Genomic DNA, 25,489 nt, shown 5'->3' with positions numbered 1-25,489 from the left:
TATAAAGGAACACATTTGAGTCAGTGCTATTGAGGTGGATGAACCTAGAACCTATTATACCAAGTGAAGTCAGAAAGAGAAAAATAAATATTGCATGTTAAAGCATATATATGGAATCTGTAAAGATGGTACCAATGAACATATTTGTGTGGCAGCAATGGAGACACAGACATAGAAAACAGACTTGTGGACCCAATGGGGAAAGGGGAGGGTGGGACAAAGGGACCGAGAAGCATGGAAACATACGCTCTCATACATGAAACAGACAGCCAGTGGGAATTTGCAGTATGACTCAGGGAACTCAAACCAGCGCTCTGTGACAACCTAGAGGGGTGGGATGGGGTGGGAGGGAAATGGGAGGGAAATGGGAGCGAGGGTCAAGAGGGAGGGGACATATGTATACCTATGGCCGAAACATGTTGATGTATGGTAGAAACCAATACAATATTGTAAAGCAATTATCCTTCAATTAAAAAAGAACACAAAATAACTTGTCTAGAATGTTCTACTTTGGGTAAGCAGAACAAGATATTTCCTAAGAACAGTTCAGGTGTTGAAATAATATTTGATTTTTTTTAAAGATTAAGCACCAATAGAACATGGAAGCAGATTAACTGTTTTATTCTTGGGAGTTCTATTTCTAACAGGATATAAATTTTCCACTACGTGTTTGGAAGTGACAGTGTTGTTATATTTTTTGACATTCAGTGTTGTGCTGAAAGGAAAGGTTAGTTTAAACAATGAACAGAAAACTCTTGACCTTATGCTGATAAAATTTTCATTTTGATTTTGGGTGAGGAGAATAGCTTTATTAAACAACTGCAGTTTACTTTCAAACAATTATTTTTTATTCAAGTAAATGGGTGTTTGGAGAATTTTGATACAAATGTCTCTTAGGAAAATTTATCAGCAAAATTATGAAAGACATTACATACTGTCAAGAAACTTATGACTAGAAAATGTCCAGTAATTATGAGCCTTTGGAAAAATGTTCAAAATAGAGTTTGTATGGTGAGGATTAAATTTTATGCTGAGAGGTGTTTTGTGACTCATTCTATTCTAGGCAGGGTGGCAGTCAGGTGAGAACAATCTATCATTCTAGAATGGGGGAAAGTTTCTGTGGAAATTGTGTAAGGAAACGAGTCTTAAATGTAGAAAATCAGAGTATGAATCTGAGATCTGAATAATTGTGTGTTATGGATTGAATGTTTGTGCCTCCACCAAACTTATGTGCTGAAGAATGAACTCCCAGTGAGATGATATGTATCTTGGGAGAGAAGCAGGTGTAGATGAGGTCATGTGGGTAGAGTCCCCATAATAGCATTATTGCCCTGAGAAAAAGAGGAAGAAAAACCAGAGCTTCCTCTCTGCTGTGTAGGACACAGCAAGAAGGCAGCTGCCTACAAGCCGGGAAAAGAGCCCTTAGCAAGGACCAGACCTGCCAGTGCTTTGATCTTGGGCTTCCCAATCTCCAGGAATGTGGCTTGGTCTATGGTGTTTTGTTATAGTAGCCTGAGCTGACTGAGGCACTGTGTAACCTATAGCATGCAATCTAGTCTCTCCCATCTTCAGTTTCTTGATTTGTATAATGGGGATAAAGTTGATGTGATCTATAAGTGAGCATGCCTACCAATAATAAATGTGACCAAACCAATACTAAACAATCCCACTGGTACACAATCAATGGTGGAATGGACCCAAGACATTTACTCTGACATTTAAAAACACTATGTCTAATGATGACCTGAATACTAGTCAAACTTTGAATACATTCACATTCTAACAATTTTATTTTTAATCTCTGGGAATTGTGAAAACTGGCTTTTTTGAGGCAAAGCAGTGTCGCCAAAAAATATCTTTGGGGAATTTTCATTTCTTGTCCCTAAATTTGGCTCTGTTTGTTCTGTTGAAATGAGTATTTCAGGACACAAGTTGCCCTTAGGACAGGGGTGACAAAAAAATAAACAAGGTTAAGAATTTGGCTGGGCCCATCATGGGAGAGATGGGGATGGGGACGATCTCTAGCAAGGGTGGCCAACTGTGGCCTAAGGGACAAAACTGCCCCCCACCTTTTCTTGTATGAATTTCTAACTAAGAATAGTTTTCACATTTTAAAATGTGAAAAACAAAGACAATTTATCTCTTGGTGAATTGTTGTTCGATAAGTTGAAGACATCGCTTCTTGGCCCACAAAGTCAAAATATATAATTTTTTGCCCCTTTTTAGAAAATGTTTGTGGATGTGTGATCAAGCAATAACTTAGAAATACTACAGTTGAGTGAGTAAGACCCAGGAAATCAAGTAAGTGGTAAAAGCATCCTGGAGCTAAAGGCGTTTGCTCCTTACTTTGATGATCTATCAGACAGTGGACTGGCAAGACACTTGCTCAACAGTCAATCCCTCTGCTCTTTCTTGCTGACAGAAGCTTGATTTGGTTCAAGAGTCCACTCGCCATGAGCTTCAGGGGAGGATTTTCCCACTCCTAGCCTCATCTCTTTATCTACTTGTGTACTGAAAACCACGATTTCCCATTAATACTCAATTCTAATCTAACAGCACAGAGTTCATTCTAGTTTTCTTCCTTTCCACACTCACAACTATACCTTCTCCTAGAGGGAGAAACCTGGATCCCAATTTTCTAGGCTTTTAATTTACTCGGTCTATCCACCTCTTCCCCATAGGTACCAATCTCTTGTTGTCATAGCCACATTTCCTGTGCAAATACCACCCTCCTTATACTCCTCTTCTGATACTCCACACAGGCCAGTCCCTCATCTCATGAATGGATGTGATTCTCACATCGCTAAGTTCCATCTCCGCCCTACCCCTCAGTGTGATCACTTGACTTTCTTTCCCTAGGGTCCCACTCCTTGACTAGACCCCTTTCCTGTGCACTTGGGCTCTACGCCCTGTGCTGGGCCAGCCTCATGCTGCTGGTGCCTCAACTCCCACACCATGCCCTCCTCTTCCAGTCCCTACCCCTCTCCCCTGTCTCATTTGGGGTGCCCACAGCTCTCACCAAAGTTCCAATGCTCCAATGCCTTTCACAGGCACATTTTTCTCATTCCTGCTTTTTATTATTATTTTTTTTATAAACCTCAAGAAATACATATATCTCAACCTGATAGTCATCCTTCTTCAGCTTTACCAAGCAACTTGAACACATAGTCCTTGCAGAATGACTTGGCCAGTGTGTACATAACAGCATTTTGATTCTGTATATATGCATTAGAATACAGTAGTTATCTTTCTGTTTCTGATTTATGTCACTCTGTATAATAGGTTCTAGGTTCATCCACCTCATTAGAACTCAAATGTGTTCTTTTTTATGGCTGAATAATATTCCATTGTGTATATGTACCACAACTTCTTTATCCATTTATCTGTCAGTGGACATCTAGGTTGCCTCCATGTTCTAGCTATTGTAAATACTGCTGCAATGAACAATGGGATACATGTGTCTCTTTCAATTTTGGTTTCCTCAGGGTATATGCCTAGGAGTGGGATTGCTGGGTCATATGGTGGTTTTATTCCTAGTTTTTTAAGGAATCTCCATACCATCTTCTATGATGGCTGTATCAATTTACATTCCCACCAACAGTGCAAGAGTGTTCCCTTTTCTCCACACCCTCGCCAGCATTTATTGTTTGTAGACTTCTTGATGAGGGCCATTCTGACCAGTGTGAGGTGATAGCTCATTGTAGTTTTGATTTGCATTTCTCTAATAATGGCATCTGGTCCCATCACTTCATGGAAAATAGATGGGGAAACAGTGGAAACAGTGTCAGACTTTATTTTGGGGGGCTCCAAAATCACTGCAGATGGTAACTGCAGCCATGAAATTAAAAGACACTTACTCCTTGGAAGAAAAGTTATGACCAATCTAGATAGCATATTGAAAAGCAGAGATATTACTTTTCCAGCAAAGGTCCATCTAGTCAAGGCTATGGTTTTTCCTGTGGTCATGTATGGATGTGAGAGTTGGACTGTGAAGGAAGCTGAGTGCCGAAGAATTGATGCTTTTGAACTGTGGTGTTGGAGAAGACTCTTGAGAGTCCCTTGGACTGCAAGGAGATCCAACCAGTCCATTCTGAAGGGAATCAGCCCTGAGTGTTCTTTGGAAGGAATGATGCTAAAGATGAAACTCCAGTACTTTGGCCACCTCATGTGAAGAGTTGACTCATTGGAAAAGACCCTGATGCTGGGAGACATTGGGGGCAGGAGGAAAAGGGGACGACCGAGGATGAGATGGCTGGATGGCATCACTGACTCGATGGACGTGAGTTTGAGTGAACTCCGGGAGATGGTGAGGGACAGGGAGGCCTGGCATGCTGCGATTCATGGGGTTGCAAAGAGTCGGACACAGCTGAGCAACTGAACTGAACTGAACTGAATAATGAGCAATGTTAAGCATCTTTTCATGTGTTTGTTAGCCATCTGTATGTCTTCTTTGGAGAAATGTCTGTTTAGGTTTTTTGCCCACTTTTTGATTGGGTTCTTTTTCTGGTATTGAGTTGTACAAGCTGCTTGTACATTTTGGAAACTAATCCTTGGTCAGTTGTTTCATTTGCTATTATTTTCTCCCATTCTGAGGGTTGTCTTTTCACCTTGCTTATAGTTTCCTTTGCTGTGCAAAAGCTTTTAAGTTTAATCAGGTCCCACTTGTTTACTTTTGTTTTTATTTCCATTACTCTAGGAGGTGGGTCATAGAGGATCTTGCTTTGATTTATGTCATCAAGTGTTCTGCCTATGTTTTCCTCTAAGAGTTTTATAGTTTCTGGTCTTACATTTAGGTCTTTCATCCGTTTTGAGTTTATCTTTCTGTATGGTGTTAGAAAGTGTTCTAATTTCATTCTTTTACATGTAGCTGTCCAGTTTTCCCAGCACAATTTATTGAAGAGGCTGTCTTTGCCCCATTGTATATTCTTGCCTGCGAGGACCATTGGGATTTTGATATTGTATTCGTATTGAAGAGATTGTATTGAATTTGTAGAGCAGTTTGGGTGGTACTGACAGCTTAAGTACTTTTCTTGTTAGTATTATCAATTCCTTGGATATTTGATAAAATATTCTTTGAATCTGTAGGGTTTATGTGTGTGTATGTGTGTGTGTGTTTATTCTTAGGCAAATTTCAAATTCTGGTTAAATTTCTTTTATTGTTATTGTTATCATGTCCTCCAATCTATTAACATGGGATATTTTCCTATTAATTTAGGTCTTAAATGTCTTTCAATAATGCTTTATTGCTTGCAATGTACTAGTCTTTCACCTTAGTTACATTTGTTTCTAGATATTTTTGTCAAAAGTGAGGTTTTTAAAATAAAATATTTTAGGCATGCACAAAAAAATATAATGAATGTAATCACCAATCAGCTTAAGAAATAAGATTTAATAAATACAATTAAATCCTCTCTGACTGTATTTTTTTCCCTCCCTCAGATGTAACTGGTTTCTTAAATTTAGTGTTGATAATTTCCTTACATATCCTTCCCTGATAGCTCAGTTGGTAAAGAATCTGTCTGCAATGCAGAAGACCCTGGTTCAGTTCCTGAGTCAGGAAGATCCACTGGAGGAGGGATGGGCTACATACTCCAATATTCTTGGGCTTCCCTTGTGGCTCAGCTGGTAAAGAATCCACCTGCAATGCATGAGACCTGAGTTCGATCCCTGACTTGGGAAGATATCCTGAAGAAGGAAAAGGCTACTCACTCCAGTATTCTGGCCTGGAGAAGACTCAGATATGACTGAGTGACTTTCACTTTCATTTCTTTTTTTCCACTTCTTTTTTTAAAATTAATTAATTTATTTTAATTTGAGGCTAATTACTTCACAATATTGTGGTGGTTTTTGCCATATATTGACATGAGTCAGCCATGGGTGTACATGTATCCCCCAGTCTGGAACCTCCCTCTGTCCTCCCCCCTCCCTCCTCATTCCATCCCTCTGGATGGTCCAGGGACCAGCTTTGAGTGCCCTGCTTCATGCATCGAACTTGGATTGGTCATCTATTTCACATATGGGAATATACATATTTCAATGCTATTCTCTCAAATCATCTCACACTTGCTATCTCTCACAGAGTCCAAAAGTCTGTTCTTTATATCTGTGTCTCTTTTGCTGTCTCATATATAGGGCCATCGTTACCATCTTTCATATACATGCACTGAAAATTTCATATACATGCACTGATATACTGTATTGGTGTTTTTCTTTCTGACTTACTTCACTCTGTATAACAGGCTCCAGTTTCATCCACCTCATTAGAACTGATTCAAATGCATTCTTTTTAATAGCTGAGTAATATTCCACTGTGTATATGTACCACAACTTTCTTCTTATCCATTCATCTGCTGATGGACATCAAGGTAGCTTCCATGTCCTAGCTATTATAAACAGTGCTGAGATGAACATTGGGGTACACGTGTCTCTTTCAATTCTGGTTTCCTCGGTGTGTATGCCCAGCAGTGGGATTGCTAGGTTGTATGGCAGTTCTTTTTATTTCCAGTTTTTTAAGGAATCTCCACACTATTCTCCATAGTGGCTGTACTAGATTGCATTCCCACCAATAGTGTAAGAGGGTTCCCTTTTCTCTGCTCCCTCTCCAGCATTTATTGTTTGTAGACATTTTGATAGCAGCCATTCTGACTGGCATGAGATGGTACCTCATTGTGGTTTTGACTTGCATTTCTCTGATAATAAGTGATGTTGAGCCTCTTTTCATGTGTTTGTTAGCTATCTGTATGTCTTCTTTGGAGAAATGTCTGTTTAGTTCTTTGGCCCATTTTTTGATTGGGTCGTTTATTTTTCTGGAATTGAGCTGCTTGTATATTTTTGAGATTAATTCTTTGTCAGTTGCTTCATTTGCTATTATTTTCTCCCATTCTGAAGGCTGTCTTTTCACCTTGCTTATAGTTTCTTTCGCTGTGCAAAAGCTTTTAAGTTTAATTAGGTCCCATTTGTTTATTTTTTATTTAATTTCCATTACTCTGGGAGGTGTGTCATAGAGGATCTTGCTGTGATTTATGTCAGAGAGAGTTCTGCCTATGTGTTCCTCTATGAGTTTAATAGTTTCTGGTCTTACATTTAGATCTTTAATCCATTTTGAGTTTATTTTTGTGTATGGTGTTAGAAAGTGTTCTAGTTGCATTCTTTTGCAAGTGGTTGACCAATTTTCCAAGCGCCACTTGTTAAAGAGATTGTGTTTTCTCCATTGCATATTTTTGCCTCCTTTGTCAAAGATAAGGTGTTTATAGGTATATGGATTTATCTCTGGGCTTTCTTTTTTGTTCCATTGATCTAGATTTCTGTCTTTGTGCCAGTACCATATTGTCTTGATGACTGTAGCTTTGTAGTATAGTCTGAAGTCAGGCAGGTTGATTCCTCCAGTTACATTCTTCTTTCTCGAGATTGCTTTGGCTATTCAAGGTTTTTTGCATTTCTATACAAATTGTGAACTTATTTGTTCTAGTTCTGTGAAAAATACCATTGGTAGCTTGATAGGGATTGTATTGTATCTATAGATTGCATTGGGTAGTATACTCATTTTCACTATATTGATTCCTCTTTCTCCATATTTGATTTCTTTCATCAGTGTTTTATAATTTTCTATATACAGGTCTTTTGTTTTTTTAGGTAAATTATTCCTAAGTATTTTATTCTTTTTGTCACAATGGTGAATGGGATTGTTTCCTTAATTTCTCTGTTTTCTCATTGTTAGTGTATAGGAATGCAAGGGATTTCTGTGTATTGATTTTATATCCTGCCACTTTACTATATTTATTAATTAGCTCTAGTAATTTTCTGGTGGAGTCTTTAGGGTTTTCTATGTAGAGGATCATGTCATCTGCAAACAGTGAAAGTTTTACTTCTTTTCCAATCTGGATTCCTTTTATGTCTTTTTCTTCTCTGATTGCTGTGACTAAAACTTCCAAAACTATGTTGAATGGTAGTGGTGAGAGTGGGCACCCTTGTCGTGTTCCTGACTTTAGGGGAAATTCACTTTCACCTTCATTGCCTTACGTAGTATGATAGGCAGAATAATAATTGCTCCCTCACCCCACCCCTGTACCCCACCAAATCCTCAGAACCTGTGAATACAAGGCAAGAGTCTTAGCAGATGTGAGTAAGTTAACGAATTTGAGATGGTGAGATTATCCTTGCTTATATGGGTGGATCCAATGTAGTAACAACGTCTTTATAAATAAAAGAGGGAGTTAGTTAATGAAAGTTGTTCAGTCGTGTCAGATTCTTTGTGACCCCATGGACTATACAGTCCATGGAATTCTCCAGGCCAGAATACTGGAGTGGGTAGCCTTTCCCTTCTGCAGGGGATCTTCCCAACCCAGGGATTGAGCCCAGGTCTCCTGCACTGCAGGTGGATTCTTTACCAGCTGAGCCACAGGGAAGCCCAGGAATACTAGAGTGGGTAGCCTATGCCTTCTCCAGCAGATATTCCCAACCCAGGTATTGAACCGGGGTCTCTTGCATTGCAGGTGGATTCTTTACCAACTGACCTATCAGGGAGGCAGGGCTTAAATACATCTCTCCAAGGGCCAGATAAAAAATAAGCATCTCTGATTTTTATGACATAGAGATGTTGCCAAGGTCCTGGGACCCATATCTCCTTGAATGTAAATTAGTAAGGATCTTCCTGACAGTTTGGGAGCTTGACCTAGGAAAGTAGGCTGGATTATACACATTTGATATTCTTGGGGAGAAAAGAAAATTTTTATCATCCTTTCAGATCAGAGAATTAACTAAACAAATAGCTACAGATCTAATCTCTGTAGTTCACATAAAAGTAAAGTGTTTATAGAGGAAGTAAAGATAAAATATTACTTTTATTTATTTTTTAAAACATTATCTTTATGTCATACAGATTTCTGTGTCTCCGGAGGCTAGAGTTTTTTGCAGGAGCACTGAGGAATCCAGGAAAGATGATTTCCTCAGAATGATTTATCAACAATTGAGAGTTCTGATATAACCTTTCATCATGATTGTGCATTCGTCAATTTCTCCTTGTATCCTTGTGGCTATGTTTTCAGATGCTTACACATTTAGAATTGTTATATATCCTTAGCAGATTGTTAGAATTACTTTAATTATAATGTAGTGACCTTCTTTATCAGATAAACTTTAAAAATCCACCTAAAGTACAATGCTGAACAAGATGAACACAACTGAAAGGAGATTTTTGATAGCTATATTAATGTAAGAAGGAAAAACTTAAAAGCAAAAACATTATTAGGGATAATCTTTGTCTTACTACTGGTGCTGCTGCTGCTGCTGCTGCTAAGTTGCTTCAGCCGTGTCCTACTCTGTGCGACCCCATGGACAGCAGCCCACCAGGCTCCTCTGTCCCTGGGATTCTCCAGGCAAGAATACTGGAGTGGGTTGCCATTTCCTTCTCCAAGGCATGCATGCATGCTAAGTCGCTTCAGTCATATCCGCCTCTGTGCGACCCCATGGACAGCAGCCTACCAGGTTCCTCTGTCCATGGAATTCTCTAGGCAAGAATACTGGAATGGGTTGCCATTTCCTTCTCCATTCCCACTGTTGAATTTTGTTAAGTTTATTATTACTAGATATACTTAGATTCAGGTTTTCATTTCATTTTATACTATTTGTTTTTTTTATGTGCTTCCTTGTTTTGTCCTTTCCTGACTTTATTTGTTGAATTTAAAAAGCTATTCCCATTCCCCATTTTTATATTTTAGAAGATATCCATTCTATTTCTTCTATTTCAATGGTTTCACTTAAATATTTTTAACATGCACATTTACCTTAGTAAGGCTTAAAGCAAGTGAATATCTAAACTTTCTTCCTGAATAATTACTAGAATTTAGAACATTTTAACTCTGATTACTCTCTCCAGTCTTAGAATATTAGTATTTTCTAGTGGTTTTGTCCCTTGGTTTTTGTACCCCCCACATTAGTCATCATCATTATATGTTTTTATAAGGTTATTGGGTGTACTCCTATCCTTATTAGTTTGTTTGCCCCTCATTACTATTTCATCTCACTCCTTTCTTCTTACATAAACATCATTTACAAGTTCTTTTGTGATGGGTCCACTGGAGGCAAACTCTCTCAATCTTTGTCATAGGGTGTCTACTTAATACTCATCCTTGAGTTGTAATTTGCTTACATGTGGTATCTAAGATTGATAAGTATTTTCTGCTGACTTTTGCTTTCTGAGACTAAGTGACATTCTTTTGTAGATAATCTGTCTCTGGTTGCACTTAAGGTTTTCCTTTGCTTATGGCCTTTTGTAATTTCACTACAAAGCCATGGAATAAGTATCCTGTTTGGGATTTCTTGTGATTCTTAAATCTGAGAATTGTTGCTTTTCATCTTTCTAAAGCATTTTTATTTGTAATATTTTTGGGTTTTGCTTTGATTTCCATTTGCTCTCTTCCTTTCTTCTGGAAATTCTATAAGGGTATATATAGAAGGTTGTATAATGTTATCTATAACCTTTTTATGTTATATAATGTGCTCTTAACTTCCTTCATATTTTCCATCTCTTTCTACCTCTGTGCCTTACCCTGTGTAATTTTATCTTAAATAATCCAGTTTGCTATTTCTTGCATCAGCTGGGTTTCTGCTGCTATTTAACTCATAGTTTTGAAAAAGGGTATAAACATTTAGCTATCATATGAACAAGGTGATAAGATGAGAATCTAAAGTGATACGTGGTGACTATGGCTGATAACACTGGGTTGTAAAATTGAAATTTGCTAACAGAATAGAATGTAAATGTTCTCATAAAAATGAATTAATTAAAATAAAGATATATATGTGAATGTTAGATGTGTTTAACTAGATGGAGGAATCCTTTCACAATGTATACATATATCAACTCACTACAACATACATTTTAAGTATATTCCCAAGAATCCTGTAACTTTAAAAAGAATCCAGTTCATCTCAGCAAATTATTATTGAATGCCTTCATTTAGGGAAATCACTCACTTTCTAGCAGAATGCTACTTTCATTCAGAAAACAAAATAAATCTACCTATCTTCTTCACCGTCCTTCTGCAACTATCAGTTTGATCACACTATATCAAAGGCATCATCAGATAAGTTCTAGAACTCTAGATGAAATTTCTATCTTTAGATAAAATGCAAGCACATAAACCCCTGCTACCACAATATATGGATTGCATTATCCTTATTAACACACACACACAGACACAGACACACACAAATGGAAAATGCAAGAGTTAGATCAAAATTCACATGTTTTTCAAAATTGTGTATTATTTTTCTTTGTGTTTAGATTTTCTCCTACCTCAGTATAAGAGATTTGGTAATATGTGGTCAAGTTAATCGCTCCTGGTTGTTGATGACACAAATGGGCTCATTGTGGAATGGTGTAAGTAGACACTACCTGAGGCTATGTCTTTATTCTAGTTCTTAAAGGAGAATAGACTGCTATAAGGCCACCTTATAGCAGTAATGGGGACTACCTTCTTCCCTGCTCCACAACATGGGATCACAAAAAGGAGGTACACTTGTTTCACTTTTGTCCAGGCACAGCCTGAAGGAAAAGATAAAAAATGTTATTTGAAGAGATTTGATAGAAGTATTTTCTAATTTAAATAGTAGAAATAAATTGCATGTTATTTTTTGGATTGAAATAAAGCTCTATTATATCTGAGTTAGGCTTAACATTGCCTTACTCAAGGAGCTCCAGAGATAGACTAAGCAAAATGCAAGTAAGGTGCTTATTGTAGAGTCTGGCATGTAGGCAGCACTCAATAAATATTAGCTACTGTTCTTAGTTCAAAGAAAAACACAACAAAGCAGCACAAAATATAGAGTAAAAGGGAAGAAAAAAAACTACTGAGCCTGAAATCAGGCTAAAATAGACAACATGTAAACAAAGCTTGTTTGATAATTCTTGGTGTGTTTGCATGTATATAGACATATATATATATATATATATATATATAGGAGAAAGCAATGGCACCCCACTCCAGTAGTCTTGCCTGGAAAATCCCATGGACAGAGGAGCCTGGTAGGCTGTGGTCCATGGGGTCGTGAAGAGTCGGACACTGCTGAGTGACTTCACTTTCACTTTTCACCTTCATGCATTGGAGAAGGAAATGGCAACCCACTCCAGTATTCTTACCTGGAGGATCCCAGGGACGGAGGAGCCTGGTGGGCTGCAGTCTATGGGGTCGCACAGAGTTGGACATGACTGAAGTGACTTAGCAGCAGCAGCAGCAGCAGACATATATATATCCAGACATTTTCTAATGTGGACTCCTAGGCTCATGCCTCTTGTATTATTTTTGTCATTGCACTATATTTGTACTATTCCCGTAAAGTAGAACATGCTTTATTTTTCATTCCAAAAAAACATTGGGTGGTAGGTCTTAGCCAATGATAAAAATAAGCATATATTATCCTTGATGACCTTTCTTTTCTTTTTCTTGGATGACTGCTTTAATTTTAATAACTGTGATCATTTATGCCATCAACAAATGTTGGAGTGGCAGCATTTTCCTTGTTGCCTATGTCCAGTCAATAGCTGGCCTTACCACCCCTCCTTAATTGTTATTGATTGGAGGACTAATGATATCATGTGCTCAGACTGACCTATGAATAAGTGATTGGGGTCATTCTGCAGAAACTTTGACAAAGAACCCAAGAGGAGTTGGCAAGGTACAAGGACTCTAGCTCCATAATCATCACAGCATCTTTACATCCCATCAGAGCACCATTCCATTCTTGACTATAGTGTTCTACTCTTACCTTATGTAGCAATGGTAATTTAAAAAAATTTGCTTGTCTTAATTAACACCTCTTAGCTACTAAATTTAGTATTCCTGTGTTAGATGTAATTTTTAGTTGAAGGCAGGGATTCTTAAACTTTAGAATGCATCAGAATCATCGGAAGGGATTGTTAGATTGCTGGTTGCCACCCCCAGAGTTCCTGACTCAGTGCTTCTGAGAAAGGGCTTGAGAATTTGCATTTCCAGTGAGTTCCTGGGTGATACTGTTGCTGCTTGTCCCTGGACCACAGTAAGAACCACTGATTTAAAATAATAAATCTCTTACTTATGTGACAGATTAGGGGGTGTCACTTTTTCCTTTGGAAAACCCGTAAAGAAGAAATAAACTGAATCCAAATGGTCTGGGAAAGAAAGAATATGTACCATATTAAATCAGGACAAATCTTACAGAAAACTGGCAGAAAAAACCAACACTCCTGCCCAGAGACCTCACTGGGTAAAGATGGAGAAAATATGAGTACATGGCAGAGAAGAGCAAAGCCAGAGCAGGAAGTTAGTTTATGTTCAGCAAATTTCTCTTTCTACAATTATCTATTGCCCTTCATTTACAATTATTTCTGTCTTTATTTGTGAGTGCTCAAATGTGACATAACTGTAATAAACATTTTAGCATGAAGAATAACTTTGTTCAGAAAGCAATAAGAAATGGGATGTTCAGTACACTTAACCTTTTAGCTGAAAGGTAGTATTAGCACTATGTTATTGTTATCAACTATACTTCAGTTAAAAAATACCATGTTGTTGTTTATCCACCAGCCCTGGCCATTCAGAGGTTACAGAAAATTCTGTGCTTTTCAGTTTTATACACTGCATTCAGATCATCTTTCCTTATCTTTAGAACTACCCCTACAAACTTATGAGCTATGGAAAAGCCATAATAATCCATATACTATATTGTCTTTCCATAGTCAAGCACTCAATGTATAGTTTGTGCTCATGAAAAAAGAAGCAGGCACACATTAGTGATGAATGAAGAAGGGTCCATTAACATTGAAGTAGGGGGAAGCCTTGGGGCTCACCTGGAACGATGAGGGGCAGGCATCCAGGCACTCCACGACAATTGACTCTTGTTGGGTGATGGATGTGAGATCCCTGCCCTCCCAGCTGTCAACCTGGACTAGACATTTGGAATTTGTTTGTAATTAAACCTGGGAATGACCACAAAAACCCTAACAAACAAAAGAGAGTGATGAGATAAAGAAATTTTAGTTCTTTGATGCTTTAAAAATATTTTAAAATTTCACATGCCAAAGATCTTTCTCATTTCTTAACATTTTTGTTTATCCTTTTTAGATCGATTTTTCTGCAGTAAAAAATATAATCACAGATAAATATATAATGTCTATTTTGCAAAGGTGGCGTCTAAATGTGCTGCGCTTGAATTTTCGTGGTTGTGTTCTCCGATTGAAAACTTTGAGATCTGTCAGTAAGTATGTTTGTCAACTGTTTGTCTTGCTTCCCTGTATTTTAAAATGGAAACTGCAGTTACAGTCTTAGGCCATGAGAATGCCTATCAAAACTATTTAAAAGTCCCATAATACAGTCAGCTCTTCCTGGACTGTATGCTCTGAGACCTGGTCCTTTGGTCATTCTCATTGATTTTTTTTTTTGTCTAGCATTTGTGTATCTATATATCATCAATTTATCCACAATATAAGGACATATTCTCACCAAAGAAATAATAATAGACAGTAGAAGAAAAACTCTACTTTCATCTCTCTCAAACCCATTCACTTACCCAGTGGTACTCAACATTGTCAATTTTTCTGTTTTTCTAAAATACATTTAAGCATTTGTGATTAAAAATACACAATTTTAATTTTTAACATTAAAGGAATAATCTTGTTTTATATTTTCTTTTATGTCCTGAAAATCTTTTCATGTCAGTAGATACAGAACTACTACATTATTTTTAAGTACTTAAAATTATTTCCCTGATTTTAGGGAATACCATACTATGGCTATACCATAGTTATTTAACTTTCTTCCTGCTGATGGACCCTGAGGCTATTTCCAAGTTTTCTAACTTGCTTTGTAAACTTTTTGTTTAACTGTCTTAGTTCAGGCTGCTATAATAAAGTTCTGTTTTGGCTGGATGGCTTATAAACAACAGAAACTTATTTCTCATAGTTCTAAAGCCTGGAAGTCTAAGACCAGGGTGCCTAGGCTTGGTTGGGGTCTAGTGAGGGCCTTGTTCTGGTTGTTGACTTCTGTATTCTTCCTGTATCCACATATGGTAAAGAGCAGTAGAGAGAGCTCTCTGGAATCCCCTGAATAAGGGCATTAATCCTATTCATGAGAATTCCGTCTTAATTATGTCCCAAAGTCCCAACCTCCTAATAGCGTTACATTGGGGATGAGGATTCCAACATATGAATTCTGGGGGGACACAAACATTCAGCCCATTGCATTAAAATATATGTCCTTTGAGGTGCATTTTTAAGTTTCCATATATATATTTCTGGAAATGACAGAAAAAATAGATTTTAAAATATCAATATGAATGATAAAGATATTAATGGGTGAAAGCAAGTTGCAGAATGATATATATATAATCTAATACCATTTGCATACAAGTTTTCAATGTGTAAAATAATACTATATACTTCATATTTTGAAATAATTTCAGTACTATATATTTAAGGTCACTTGTATACACATACACAGACACACACACAGACAGCAAAATATGAAAAGCATGCATGTGAATGAAAAACTCCAAATGCAAGATAGTGGTTACCTCTGAGATGGAGAGAGTTGAATGAAATGGGGAAGAGGTTCACAAGGGCTTTCAACAGTTATCTGTATTTTTTTAATTGAAAAAATACAAAATGGAGTTATTCTGACTGGTTATTGCTGGTGCTGCAGAAAGCGATGGTTTCGTATACAATGTCATTTTATCTGATCATATACTAAACGGCCTTCCTAGTTTTAATACTCTGTCAGTTGATTCTTTTGGGTATTCTAGGTAGACTATCATATCATCTGGAAATATTCCATTCATTCCTATTCTTATATCTTCTACTTCTTTTTCTGGTAGCAAGGATCTGCAGCTATCTTGTCTTGTTCTTGAATCCTTTTCTCATATTTTTAATGATAATAGTGTTAATATTACTGTATATTCTAATTTTTGGGATACACCTTCACAAAGATATAATGCTGTTTCACACTTTTACAGCAGCCATCTTCTGAATGTTCCTCATTCAATCTGGTAATGTTTGCATTTGAATTTTTAGGAACTATTAATTTCTGACCCACCAAGACCATCCCTGTTGTTTTCCAAGGACATGATAGATTAGAAAATTTTGTTTCTGGTAATTTGGGTAGGAAAGGAAAATTGAAACAGGTACTTAGTCTGCCATCTTAAACCAGTTTATTACTTTTTCTTCTTTTGTTCTCTTTTCTTTGTGATTTGGTGACTGTCTTCAGTGTTTACTTGGATTTATTTCCTCTTTTTGTGTGTGTGTACCTGTTTTACATTTTTGTTTTGTGGTTATTATGAAGTTTATGTAGAGAAATTTTAAGTTGCTATTCTCTTAAGTTTGAATGCATTTTTACTCCCCTTCAAGTTTACTGTTTTTGACATCACAGTTCACACCTTTTTGTTTTGTGTGTCTCTTAACTACTTATTGTCGATATAGATGATTTTACTACTTTTGTCTTTTAACCTTCCTACTAGTTTTATAAGTGGTTGATATTATTGCCTTTGATACCTGCCATTACCAATGACATCTTTTCCTTTCGTAATTTTCATATTCCTAGTTGTGGCCTTTTCTTTTCGACTTAGTGAAGTCCCTTTAACATTTCTTGTAAATCCAGTTACTTTCAGCTTTTGTTGCTCTTTAAAACTCTTGGTCTTTTCTTTGAATCAGAGTGGTAGCCTTGTGGAGTATTGTTTTTCCCTTTATCATTTAAAAAATATCATGCCACTTCCTTCTGGCATGCAGAGTTTCTGCTGAAAAGTCAGCTGATGTTAGTTCCCTTGTTGCTTTTCCCTAGCTGCTTTTAAGATTTTCTTTTTAAATTTTTGCCATTTAAATTATTGTGTGTCTTGGTATGGACCTCTGAGTTCATCTTGTTTGGGACTCTTGGTGCTTTCTGGACCTGAGTGTTTGTTTCCTTTCCCGGGTTAGGAAAGTTTTCAGCTATCATGTCTTCCAGTTTTCTGCCCTTTCCTCTCTTCTTCTTATAATGCAAATGTTAGTACACGCAGTTGTGCTAAGTTGCTTCAGGCATCGCTGACTCTGTGCAGTGCTATGGACTGCAGCCTGACTGGCTCCTCTGTCCATGGATTCTCCAGGCAAGAGCACTGGAGAATACTGGAGTGGGTTGCTGTGCCCTCCTCCAGGGGATCTCCCCAACCCAGGGACTGAACCCGTATCTCTTACATCTACCTGCATTGGCAAGTGGGTTCTTTACCACTAGTACCACCTGGGAAGCCCAATGTTAGTACACTTGATATTTTTCCAGGAGTCTCTTAAAGTATCCTTATTTTAAAGAAATTGTTTTGTTTTTTTTTTTCTCTTCAGATTGGGTGATTCCACTACTCTTCCAGTTCTGTTCCTCTGTATCATCTCATCTACTGTTGATTTCTCCTAGTATATTTCTATTTCAGTTATGGTATTCCTCAGTTTTTTTTTTTCTAACTCTTTGTTAAACTTCTCACTGTGTTCATTCATTCTTCTCCCAATTAACTGAGCACTTCTATGATCATTACCTTGAATTCTTTATTGCATAGATTGTTTATTTCTATTTCTCTTAGTTCTTCTTCTGGAGTTTTGCCTTGTAACTTCATTTGGAACCTATTTCTCTGTTATCTCATTAAGCCTAAGTCTCTGTTTTTATTTCTATGTGTTTAGGAAATGTAAAAAACTTACCAATCATGGAAGAGTGGTCTTATGTAGGATATGTCCTATGGGGCTGAGCAGCACACTCCCCACTGGTTACCAGAGTTAAATGCTCTAGGGCTGTCCTCAGTGTGGGCTGCGAGGGTCCTTCTGTTGTGGCAGGGCCAACTACAGTGGGCAGTCTGGTAGACATGGCTGGCCCTGGGTGTGTTTGGTGGAAAGACCCTGCTTTGTTCAGTGGTTATTGGCGCACTGGGTTGGCTGTGAGGCCTGGCAGGTCTTGGGGCTGGTGTTCACCAGCTGAAGGATGGGGCCAGTTCCCAGGGCTGCTGGCAGTAGGCCTTATGGGGGTGTCTGGTTGCCATAGCTTATTTAATAAAATCACTGTTCATTTCAACAACCTTAAATCTATCAAAGATTAAAAACTTAATCTCAGAGATGTTTCAGCTTTTTCAGTTTTTTCCCCCCTAGTTGAGGTCAGTTGATTTATTGATGTGCCTAAAGCACCCCACTCCAGTACTCTTGCTTGGAAAATCCCATGGACGGAGGATCCTGGTAGGCTGCAGTCCATGGGGTCACTACAAGTCGGATACGACTGAGCGACTTCACTTTCACTTTTCACTTTCATGCATTGGAGAAGGAAATGGCAACCCACTCCAGTGTTCTTGCCTGGAGAGTCCCAGGGATGGGGGAGCCTGGTGGGCTGCCGTCTATGGGGTTGCAGAGTCGGACACGACTGAAGTGACTTAGCAGTAGCAAAGTTATACACATTTCTGGTAAGAAGTTTGACTTTCTCACTTTTTGTTGGATTGAAGATAAATATTGGCTGATATTTCAGGCTGTTTGGCTGAGTAGCCACACGACTTGTACTGGTAATCCTTATCTATAAAAAACTTTAGAAGAAAATTAACTTTAACATATTATTTTAAATGTTTAAAAGACAGATGACAGCAAGGCTGGGAAATGCCTGTTAAAATATTGATAGGTAGCCAGAGTATATTGGAGAAGGAAATGGCAACCCACTCCAGTGTTCTTGCCTGGAGAATCCCAGGGACAAGTGGAGCCTCTTGGGCTACCATCTATGGGGTCGCACAGAGTAGGACACAACTGAAGTGACTTAGTAGCAGCAGCAGCAGCAGCCAGAATATATGAGGAAAAACTTGAGCATACATTTGGCAAGGATATAGATAGTGGTTTTTAAGTCCAAGAGTTGCATTTTTTAACTTGAGCAAAACAGATTCATAAGGGATGAGAGGCTCCACTTGACTGCAGTTTTTCTACACAGACTCGATGACTGGCAAGATGAGATCAGTTCAGGAAATGCTTGACTTGTAAACAGCAAACACCCTCTTCCAACAACACAAGAGATGACTCTACACATGGACATCACCAGATGGTCAATATTGAAATCAGATTGATTATATTCTTTTCAGCCAAAGATGGAGAAGCTCTATACAGCCAGCAAAAAACAAGACCAGGAGCTGTCTGTGGTTCAGATCATGAACTCCTTATTACCAAATTCAGACTTAAATTGAAGAAAGCATGGAAAACCACTAGACCTAAATCAAATCCCTAAAGATTATACAGTGAAAGTGACAAATAGATTCAAGGGATTAGATCTGATAGACAGAGTGCCTGAAGAACTATGGATGGAGGTTTGTGACCCTGTATAGGAGACAGTGATCAAGACCATCCCCAGGAAAAAGAAATGCAAAAGGCAAAATGGTTGTCTGAGGAGGCCTTACAAATAGCTGTGAAAAGGAGAGAAGCTAAAGGCAAAGGAAGAAAGGAAAGATATACCCATTTGAATGCAGAGTTCTAAAGACTAGCACAGAGAGATAAGAAAAGCTTCCCCAGTGATCAATGTAAAGAAATAGAGGAAAACAATAGAATGGGAAAGACTAGCAGTATTTTCAAGAAAAGTAGAGATACCAAGGGAACATTTTATGCAAAGATGGGCAAAGTAAAGGACAGAAATGGTATGGACCTAAGAGAAATAGATGTTAAGAAGAGGTGGCAAGAATACACAGAAGAACTGTACAAAAAAGATCTTCACAACCCAGATAATCATGATAGTATGATCACTCACCTAGAGCCAGACTCTAGAGCCTGGAATGTGAAGTCAAGTGGGCCTTAGGAAGCATCACTATGAACAAAGCTAGTGGAGGTGATGGAATTCCAGTTGAGCTATTTCAAATCCTAAAAGATAATGCTGTGAAAATGCTGCATTCAATATGCCAGCTGCTGCTGCTGCTGCTAAGTCGCTTCAGTCGTGTCCGACTCTGTGAGACCCCATAGATGGAAGCCCACCATGCTCCCTCATCCCTGGGATTCTCGTAAACTCAGCAGGGGCCACAGGACTGGAAAAGGTCAGTTTTCATTCTAATCCCAAAGGAAGACAATGCCAAAGAATATTCAAACTGCCACACAATTGCACTCATTTCACATGCTAGCAAAATAATGATCAAAATTCTCCAAGCCAGGCTTCAACAGCACGTGAACCATGAACTTCCAGATGTTTAAGCTGGATTTGGAAAAGGCAGAGGAACCAGAGATCAAATTGCCAACATCCGTTGGATCAAGAAAGCACGAGAGTTCCAGAAAAACATCTACTTCTGCTTTATTGACTATGCCAAAGCCTTTGATTGTGTGGATCACAACAAACTTGTGGAAAATTCTGAAAGAGATGGGAATACCAGACCACCTGACCTGCCTCCTGAGAAATCTATATGCAGGTCAAGAAGAAACAGTTAGAACTGTACATGGAACAACAGACTGGTTCCAAATCGGGAAAGGAGTATGTCAAGGCTGTATATTGTCACCCTGCTTATTTAACTTATATGCAGAGTACATCATGAGAAATGCTGGACTGGATGAAGCACAAGCTGGAATCAAGATCGCTGGGAGAAATATCAATAACCTCAGATATGCAGATGACACCACCCTTATGGCAGAAAGTGAAGGAGAACTAAAGAATCTCTTGATGAAAGTGAAAGAGGAGAGTAAATAGTTGGCTTAAAATTCAACATTCAGAAAACTAAGATCATGGCATCTGCTCCGATCACTTCATGGCAAATACATGGGGAAACAGTGGAAACAGTGAGAGACTATTTTGGGGGCTCCAAAATCACTGCAGATGGTGACTGCAGCCATGAAATTAAAAGATGCTTGCTCCCTTGGAAGAAAAGCTAGGATCAACCTAGACAGCTTATTAAAAAGCAGAGACATTACTTTGCCAACAGAGATCCATTTAGTCAAAGCTATGGTTTTTCCAGTGGTCCTGTATGGATGTGAGAATTGGGCTATAAAGAAAGCTGAGTGCCAAAGAATTGATCCTTATGAATTGTGGTGTTGGAGAAGACTCTTGAGAGTCCCTTGAACAGCAAGGAGATCGAACCAGTCCATCCACAAGGAAATCAGTCCTGAATATTCACTGGAAGGCCTGATGCTGAAGCTGAAACTCCAATACTTTGGCCACCTCATGTGAAGAGCTGACTCATTTGAAAAGGCCCTGATGCTGGGAAAGATTGAAGGCGGGAGGAGAAGGGGACAACAGAGGAGGAGATGGTTGGATGGCATCACCGACTCAGTGTACATGAGTCTGAGTGAACTCCGGGAGTTGGTGATGGTAGGGAGGACTAGCATGCTACAGTCTGTAGGGTCGCAAAGAGTCGGACATGACTGAGCGACTGAACTGAACTGATGCAGAGTATATGATGAAACACTTGAGCATACATTTGGCAAGGATACACATAGTGATTTTTAAGTCCAGCAGTTACATCTTTGAACCTGAGCAAAACAGATTCATAAGGGATGAGAGGCTCCACTTGACTGCAGTTTTTCTACACTGACTCGATGACTGGCAAGATGAGATCAGTTCAGAAAACACTTGACTTGTAAATACTCCCAAATTTGCATGTTTATGTTTCTAGAATTCATAGAATAAAATACTTAATTTTGGGAGGAATAGAATTTATGAAGTAATTTTCCAGTTTGCCTACCATATTCATGTTATTATTACTGATTCTCTCATTTATACTGATTAGTCACACTGTTGACTGATACATATTACATCTCCCCATCCACTCACCAAATACTCTGCCTCCTGCAGAAAGAAGCCCCCAAATCTCACAGAATTTAGCCAAGTAGATTCTTATTACTGAATTGCTTCTATTTGCCAGAGCAGGAGCCTTATTCAGATTTCTCAGAAATGGGTGCTAATTGATCCACAGTGAAAACTCCAGGAGAGGGAAAGTTTAACAAATGAATAATCCACAGTTTAATATTAAATACCTTCTCAAAGAGTCAAGATTTAGGTCAGGACTGACTCAGACTTAGCACTCAAGAGACCTTAGCTTGCAGTAAATCTTATTTACTTCAAAAAAAGGAAAAAAATCAAAGAATCTTATAACTAGTTGAAAAAAACAAACACTTGGGTATTTGAATAAAAATTCAGGTGATATTTAAACATATGTGTTCAAATATGGAGATCTCAGGATTGTATTATTTTTGACTACTATGAAATATACTTTTAAAAAACTCCTGAATTGCATCACCTGTTGAATAGAAGGAAGTTGCAAAGACAAGTTATTAAATGATAAGTAAGAAACTGGCAGGAGAGGAAGTATCTAATTGTTCATTCCATCATTGATCAGCAATGCTTCCCTGAGAAACTATGAACTCTGATACATAAAAATAGCAAACTTAAACTTTTAAAAACATATTTAAATTTTGGCCAAGGAAGATAGTAGCAATTCTAAACAACTTACTTTTGGATGATCCAGATCAGTTTGTATCACCGTGTGTTCCAGAGCTTTATTTCCAAATAGATCCCTGGGGATAATCCTGAATATAAAAATCAACCAATAAAATTCCCAACTAGCCTCCAAAGACTAACCCAGAGAGTAATTTGCGTCCTTTGTCTGAATCAGATTTAATGTCCTTATTCCTTTCTGGAACCTTCACCTCTCCATTGTGTGCCTTTGTCTCCTACTATGGTCCCACCTGGGCTTTTTCCACCATCAAATCTTGGATGTTTTCTTTAATATTCCACTCTAAGTGCTCATCAACAATAAGTAAATTTATTATATCTCTCTGGTAACACTTCAAATTTAACAGCTGCCTTTAACATATCATGTTGAATAACGTGAGAACTTGCTTTGAGAACCAGTGTCTCTTAAGTTTCCACCCTGACCCAAACCATAGGAAAAAGGGCATAGAGGTTAGAACCTTACAATGCTGTGTCGTTTCCTGAACCATAAGCTCCAGGAATTCTTCCTGTTCCCCAGTCTCTTGGTTTCCTATACATATTAGTATAGATTTAACTGACTTGACCCAAAGAGTGTCTCCAGCCCTCACAGGTGTTTCAGGAGAAAAAGGAGAAAGGTGTTTCAGGAGGCATACTCTATGCCTCAGATTCCTCATCTAGAAAAGGCAGATAATATTATGTACCTCAGGGGGATCTTGTAAGAATTAGAAAAAGAATATGTGAAGTTCTTAGCACAGTGTCTGAGCTCTAGTAGGTGCTTCAGAAATGCTCAACAGAATTCCCAGGTGGTCCAGGGATTAGGACTGGGCACTTTTGTTGCCATGGCCTGAGTTCAATCTCTGGTCAGGGAACTAAGATCCCATAGCCACATGGCACAGCCAAAAAAACATGTTCAATACTATTTATCATGTCTATGCTTTGGAAATCTGTGCAAGTATCAAAGATCAGTTGCTAAACTTTATATGATTACCTTGATATAAGAAATGAAAATATATTCAACTCAATATGAAAAAGGAAATCTGCATAAAAAGTTGTATTTCTAATGGTATGTACATATTTCATTTTATTTTTCTAATAGAATAGTACTATCAAAATACAAACTGATGGGGTTAGTCTCCAAATACTTCCTCTCTTTCTGGTGATCTGTTTTTCTAGGTGAGCTAAATTTAACCTGCAACCCCACAGGATTTCTCTTCCATACCACCTGCTCCCTCAGTTGCTTCTGATATCAATTTCTTTTTTGTTTCTTTTTCATCTCAAATCCTGACTCTGAATCCTAATTTCATCCTGTTTTATGCTGCTTCACATATGAAGGGCTCAGATCCTTCTCACTGACAGGCGGTTCCATAGCCTAAATTCTGTTAAAACACCAGTGCTGTTTCCACACTTACTAGTGTTTATACCTGTTCAGGGTTCATGATTCACACCACATACAACTGCTTCTCAGAGTCTGGTCTTCTAACCAATTTCTAATATAATTCTCAGATTCTTGGCTTATTGCCTGTGACAATTCTTCTGGTTTAGCTTGACTTTTTTTTTTTTTGCAAGGATCAGTGAAAAGTAGTGGAGAATTTGGGTTTACCAGGACCTCATTTTGGAGTGCACAGGAATCAAACATGGAAATTTATTCAGTGTATAAGCTGACTTACTGGAAAAAAAATGGGGGTAGAGGGGAGAGAATAAGATTTTATTATTACTAATCATTTGTATTTCTTCATTTTGATCATCTTTAGGTATGTGCACGCAGCTCTTGAAAAGCATGTAAAAATGAACCAAGCTTTTAAAAAATTTTTATTTTCAAAAAGCAGTAAAAAGATTTATACAGGACATTATGAAAATCTAATGCCATCATTGGGACCCAACTCCTGCAGGTTACCAGTGTGGGATCATCATCGAAAGCTGTTCGGCAAACAGGCAGGCAAGCAGGATAAGAGTATTCCTTTGATTACTATATTGTCACAACAACAATAATAATCAAGGGAACCTTCCTTTAGTTGGATAATCCTGCATAAATAATACAGTTAATCAAAATGTAAACATGCGGTTTTCCAACACCAGTATAGCAAAGGCAAAACTAGTTGCAACAAGAACAATTCTGTTATCCCACAATAGTGATTCTTACACTTTGCTTCTTTGCTGTGTGATCCTTATGTATTTTTTCCCATTCATCGTCTTCCATATCCTGGTCAAATGTTTCAGGGTATGCTGGTAATTTATCTTTGGGGCATTCTTCATAGTAACTCCGAACATATTTTCCTACAAACCACCCTTTGTATTCTTCAGGCATTTTGCACTCCAGGCCATTATAATGCACGTTGTAGTGATGCTTTAACCAGTAGTAGAGGTAGTGGATGTTATAATCACATCTCCAAGGGTTCTCTCTGAGCCACAAGAGTTTCAAAAAATACAAGTCTTCTAATACACCATAGTCAAAGTTTTGCAGACTGTTGTTTGATAAATCTAACTCTTCTAAATGTGTGAGTCCTAAAAAAGCAGCTAGAAACAGAAAATATTTATTAAACCAATGAGTAATTAGGTTAAGTGCACTGTATATTATAAGGACAAATTTAAAATTAAGAGACAATTCTCGCTGTTGAAAATAAAGGAAAAGATTTTCCTTAACATCCTTTTTCTCAGAGTTCTTACTTTAGAAAACTTCCAAGTACTTTCTCTTCTCTTTTGAAATATATATGCATCCTTTAGAAGACTAAAGAGGCCTTTCTCAGCTCTCTGAGGAACATTCTTCTTAAAAACCTGGGAACAATCTCTTTGAAAAGGAAACATCAAGGGAGGAAACACTCCTGACTCCCAGTTACTGTGGGAGGGTAGAAGCCTTTAAGGCGCAAAATTATCTCTTGTCATAAAGACAGAAATTTGTTTTCTTCTTGATAAAGCCAATTAGCTACCGCAGATGGCCACTCCAATTGCTCAGTAAGGTTTTAGAATGAACTGTTTGGCAAGTGGTGCTGTCAAGACTTCTTACTTAAGGACTGAAAGTAAAAGTCATTCAGTCATGTCCAACTCTTTGAGACTCCATGGACTGTATAGTCCCTGGAATTCTCCAGGCC

At 38.0% G+C, this 25,489-nt stretch overlaps 2 protein-coding genes across 2 annotated transcripts in view; one reads left to right on the top strand and one right to left on the bottom strand.

Annotated features, from left to right (window-relative positions):
- Positions 1–25,489, top strand: part of FBXL13 (F-box and leucine rich repeat protein 13) — a 221,646-nt gene that overhangs the window by 65,785 nt on the left and 130,372 nt on the right. Inside the window, exons 8-9 of the mRNA XM_069587823.1 lie at positions 11,285–11,380; positions 14,100–14,232. Coding sequence (XP_069443924.1) covers positions 11,285–11,380; positions 14,100–14,232 — 229 coding nt within the window. The remainder of the gene's footprint in view (positions 1–11,284; positions 11,381–14,099; positions 14,233–25,489) is intronic.
- Positions 24,195–25,489, bottom strand: part of LRRC17 (leucine rich repeat containing 17) — a 43,665-nt gene continuing 42,370 nt past the window's right edge. Inside the window, exon 6 of the mRNA XM_069587822.1 lies at positions 24,195–24,917. Within this exon, the coding sequence (XP_069443923.1) occupies positions 24,520–24,917 (398 nt within the window). The 3' untranslated portion in view covers positions 24,195–24,519. The remainder of the gene's footprint in view (positions 24,918–25,489) is intronic.

This window comes from Ovis canadensis, chromosome 4, assembly GCF_042477335.2.
Source record: "Ovis canadensis isolate MfBH-ARS-UI-01 breed Bighorn chromosome 4, ARS-UI_OviCan_v2, whole genome shotgun sequence".
Lineage (NCBI taxonomy): Eukaryota > Metazoa > Chordata > Mammalia > Artiodactyla > Bovidae > Ovis > Ovis canadensis.
The sequence above is the reverse complement of the archived record's forward strand: the minus strand, read 5'-3'. Positions and strand labels throughout refer to the sequence as shown.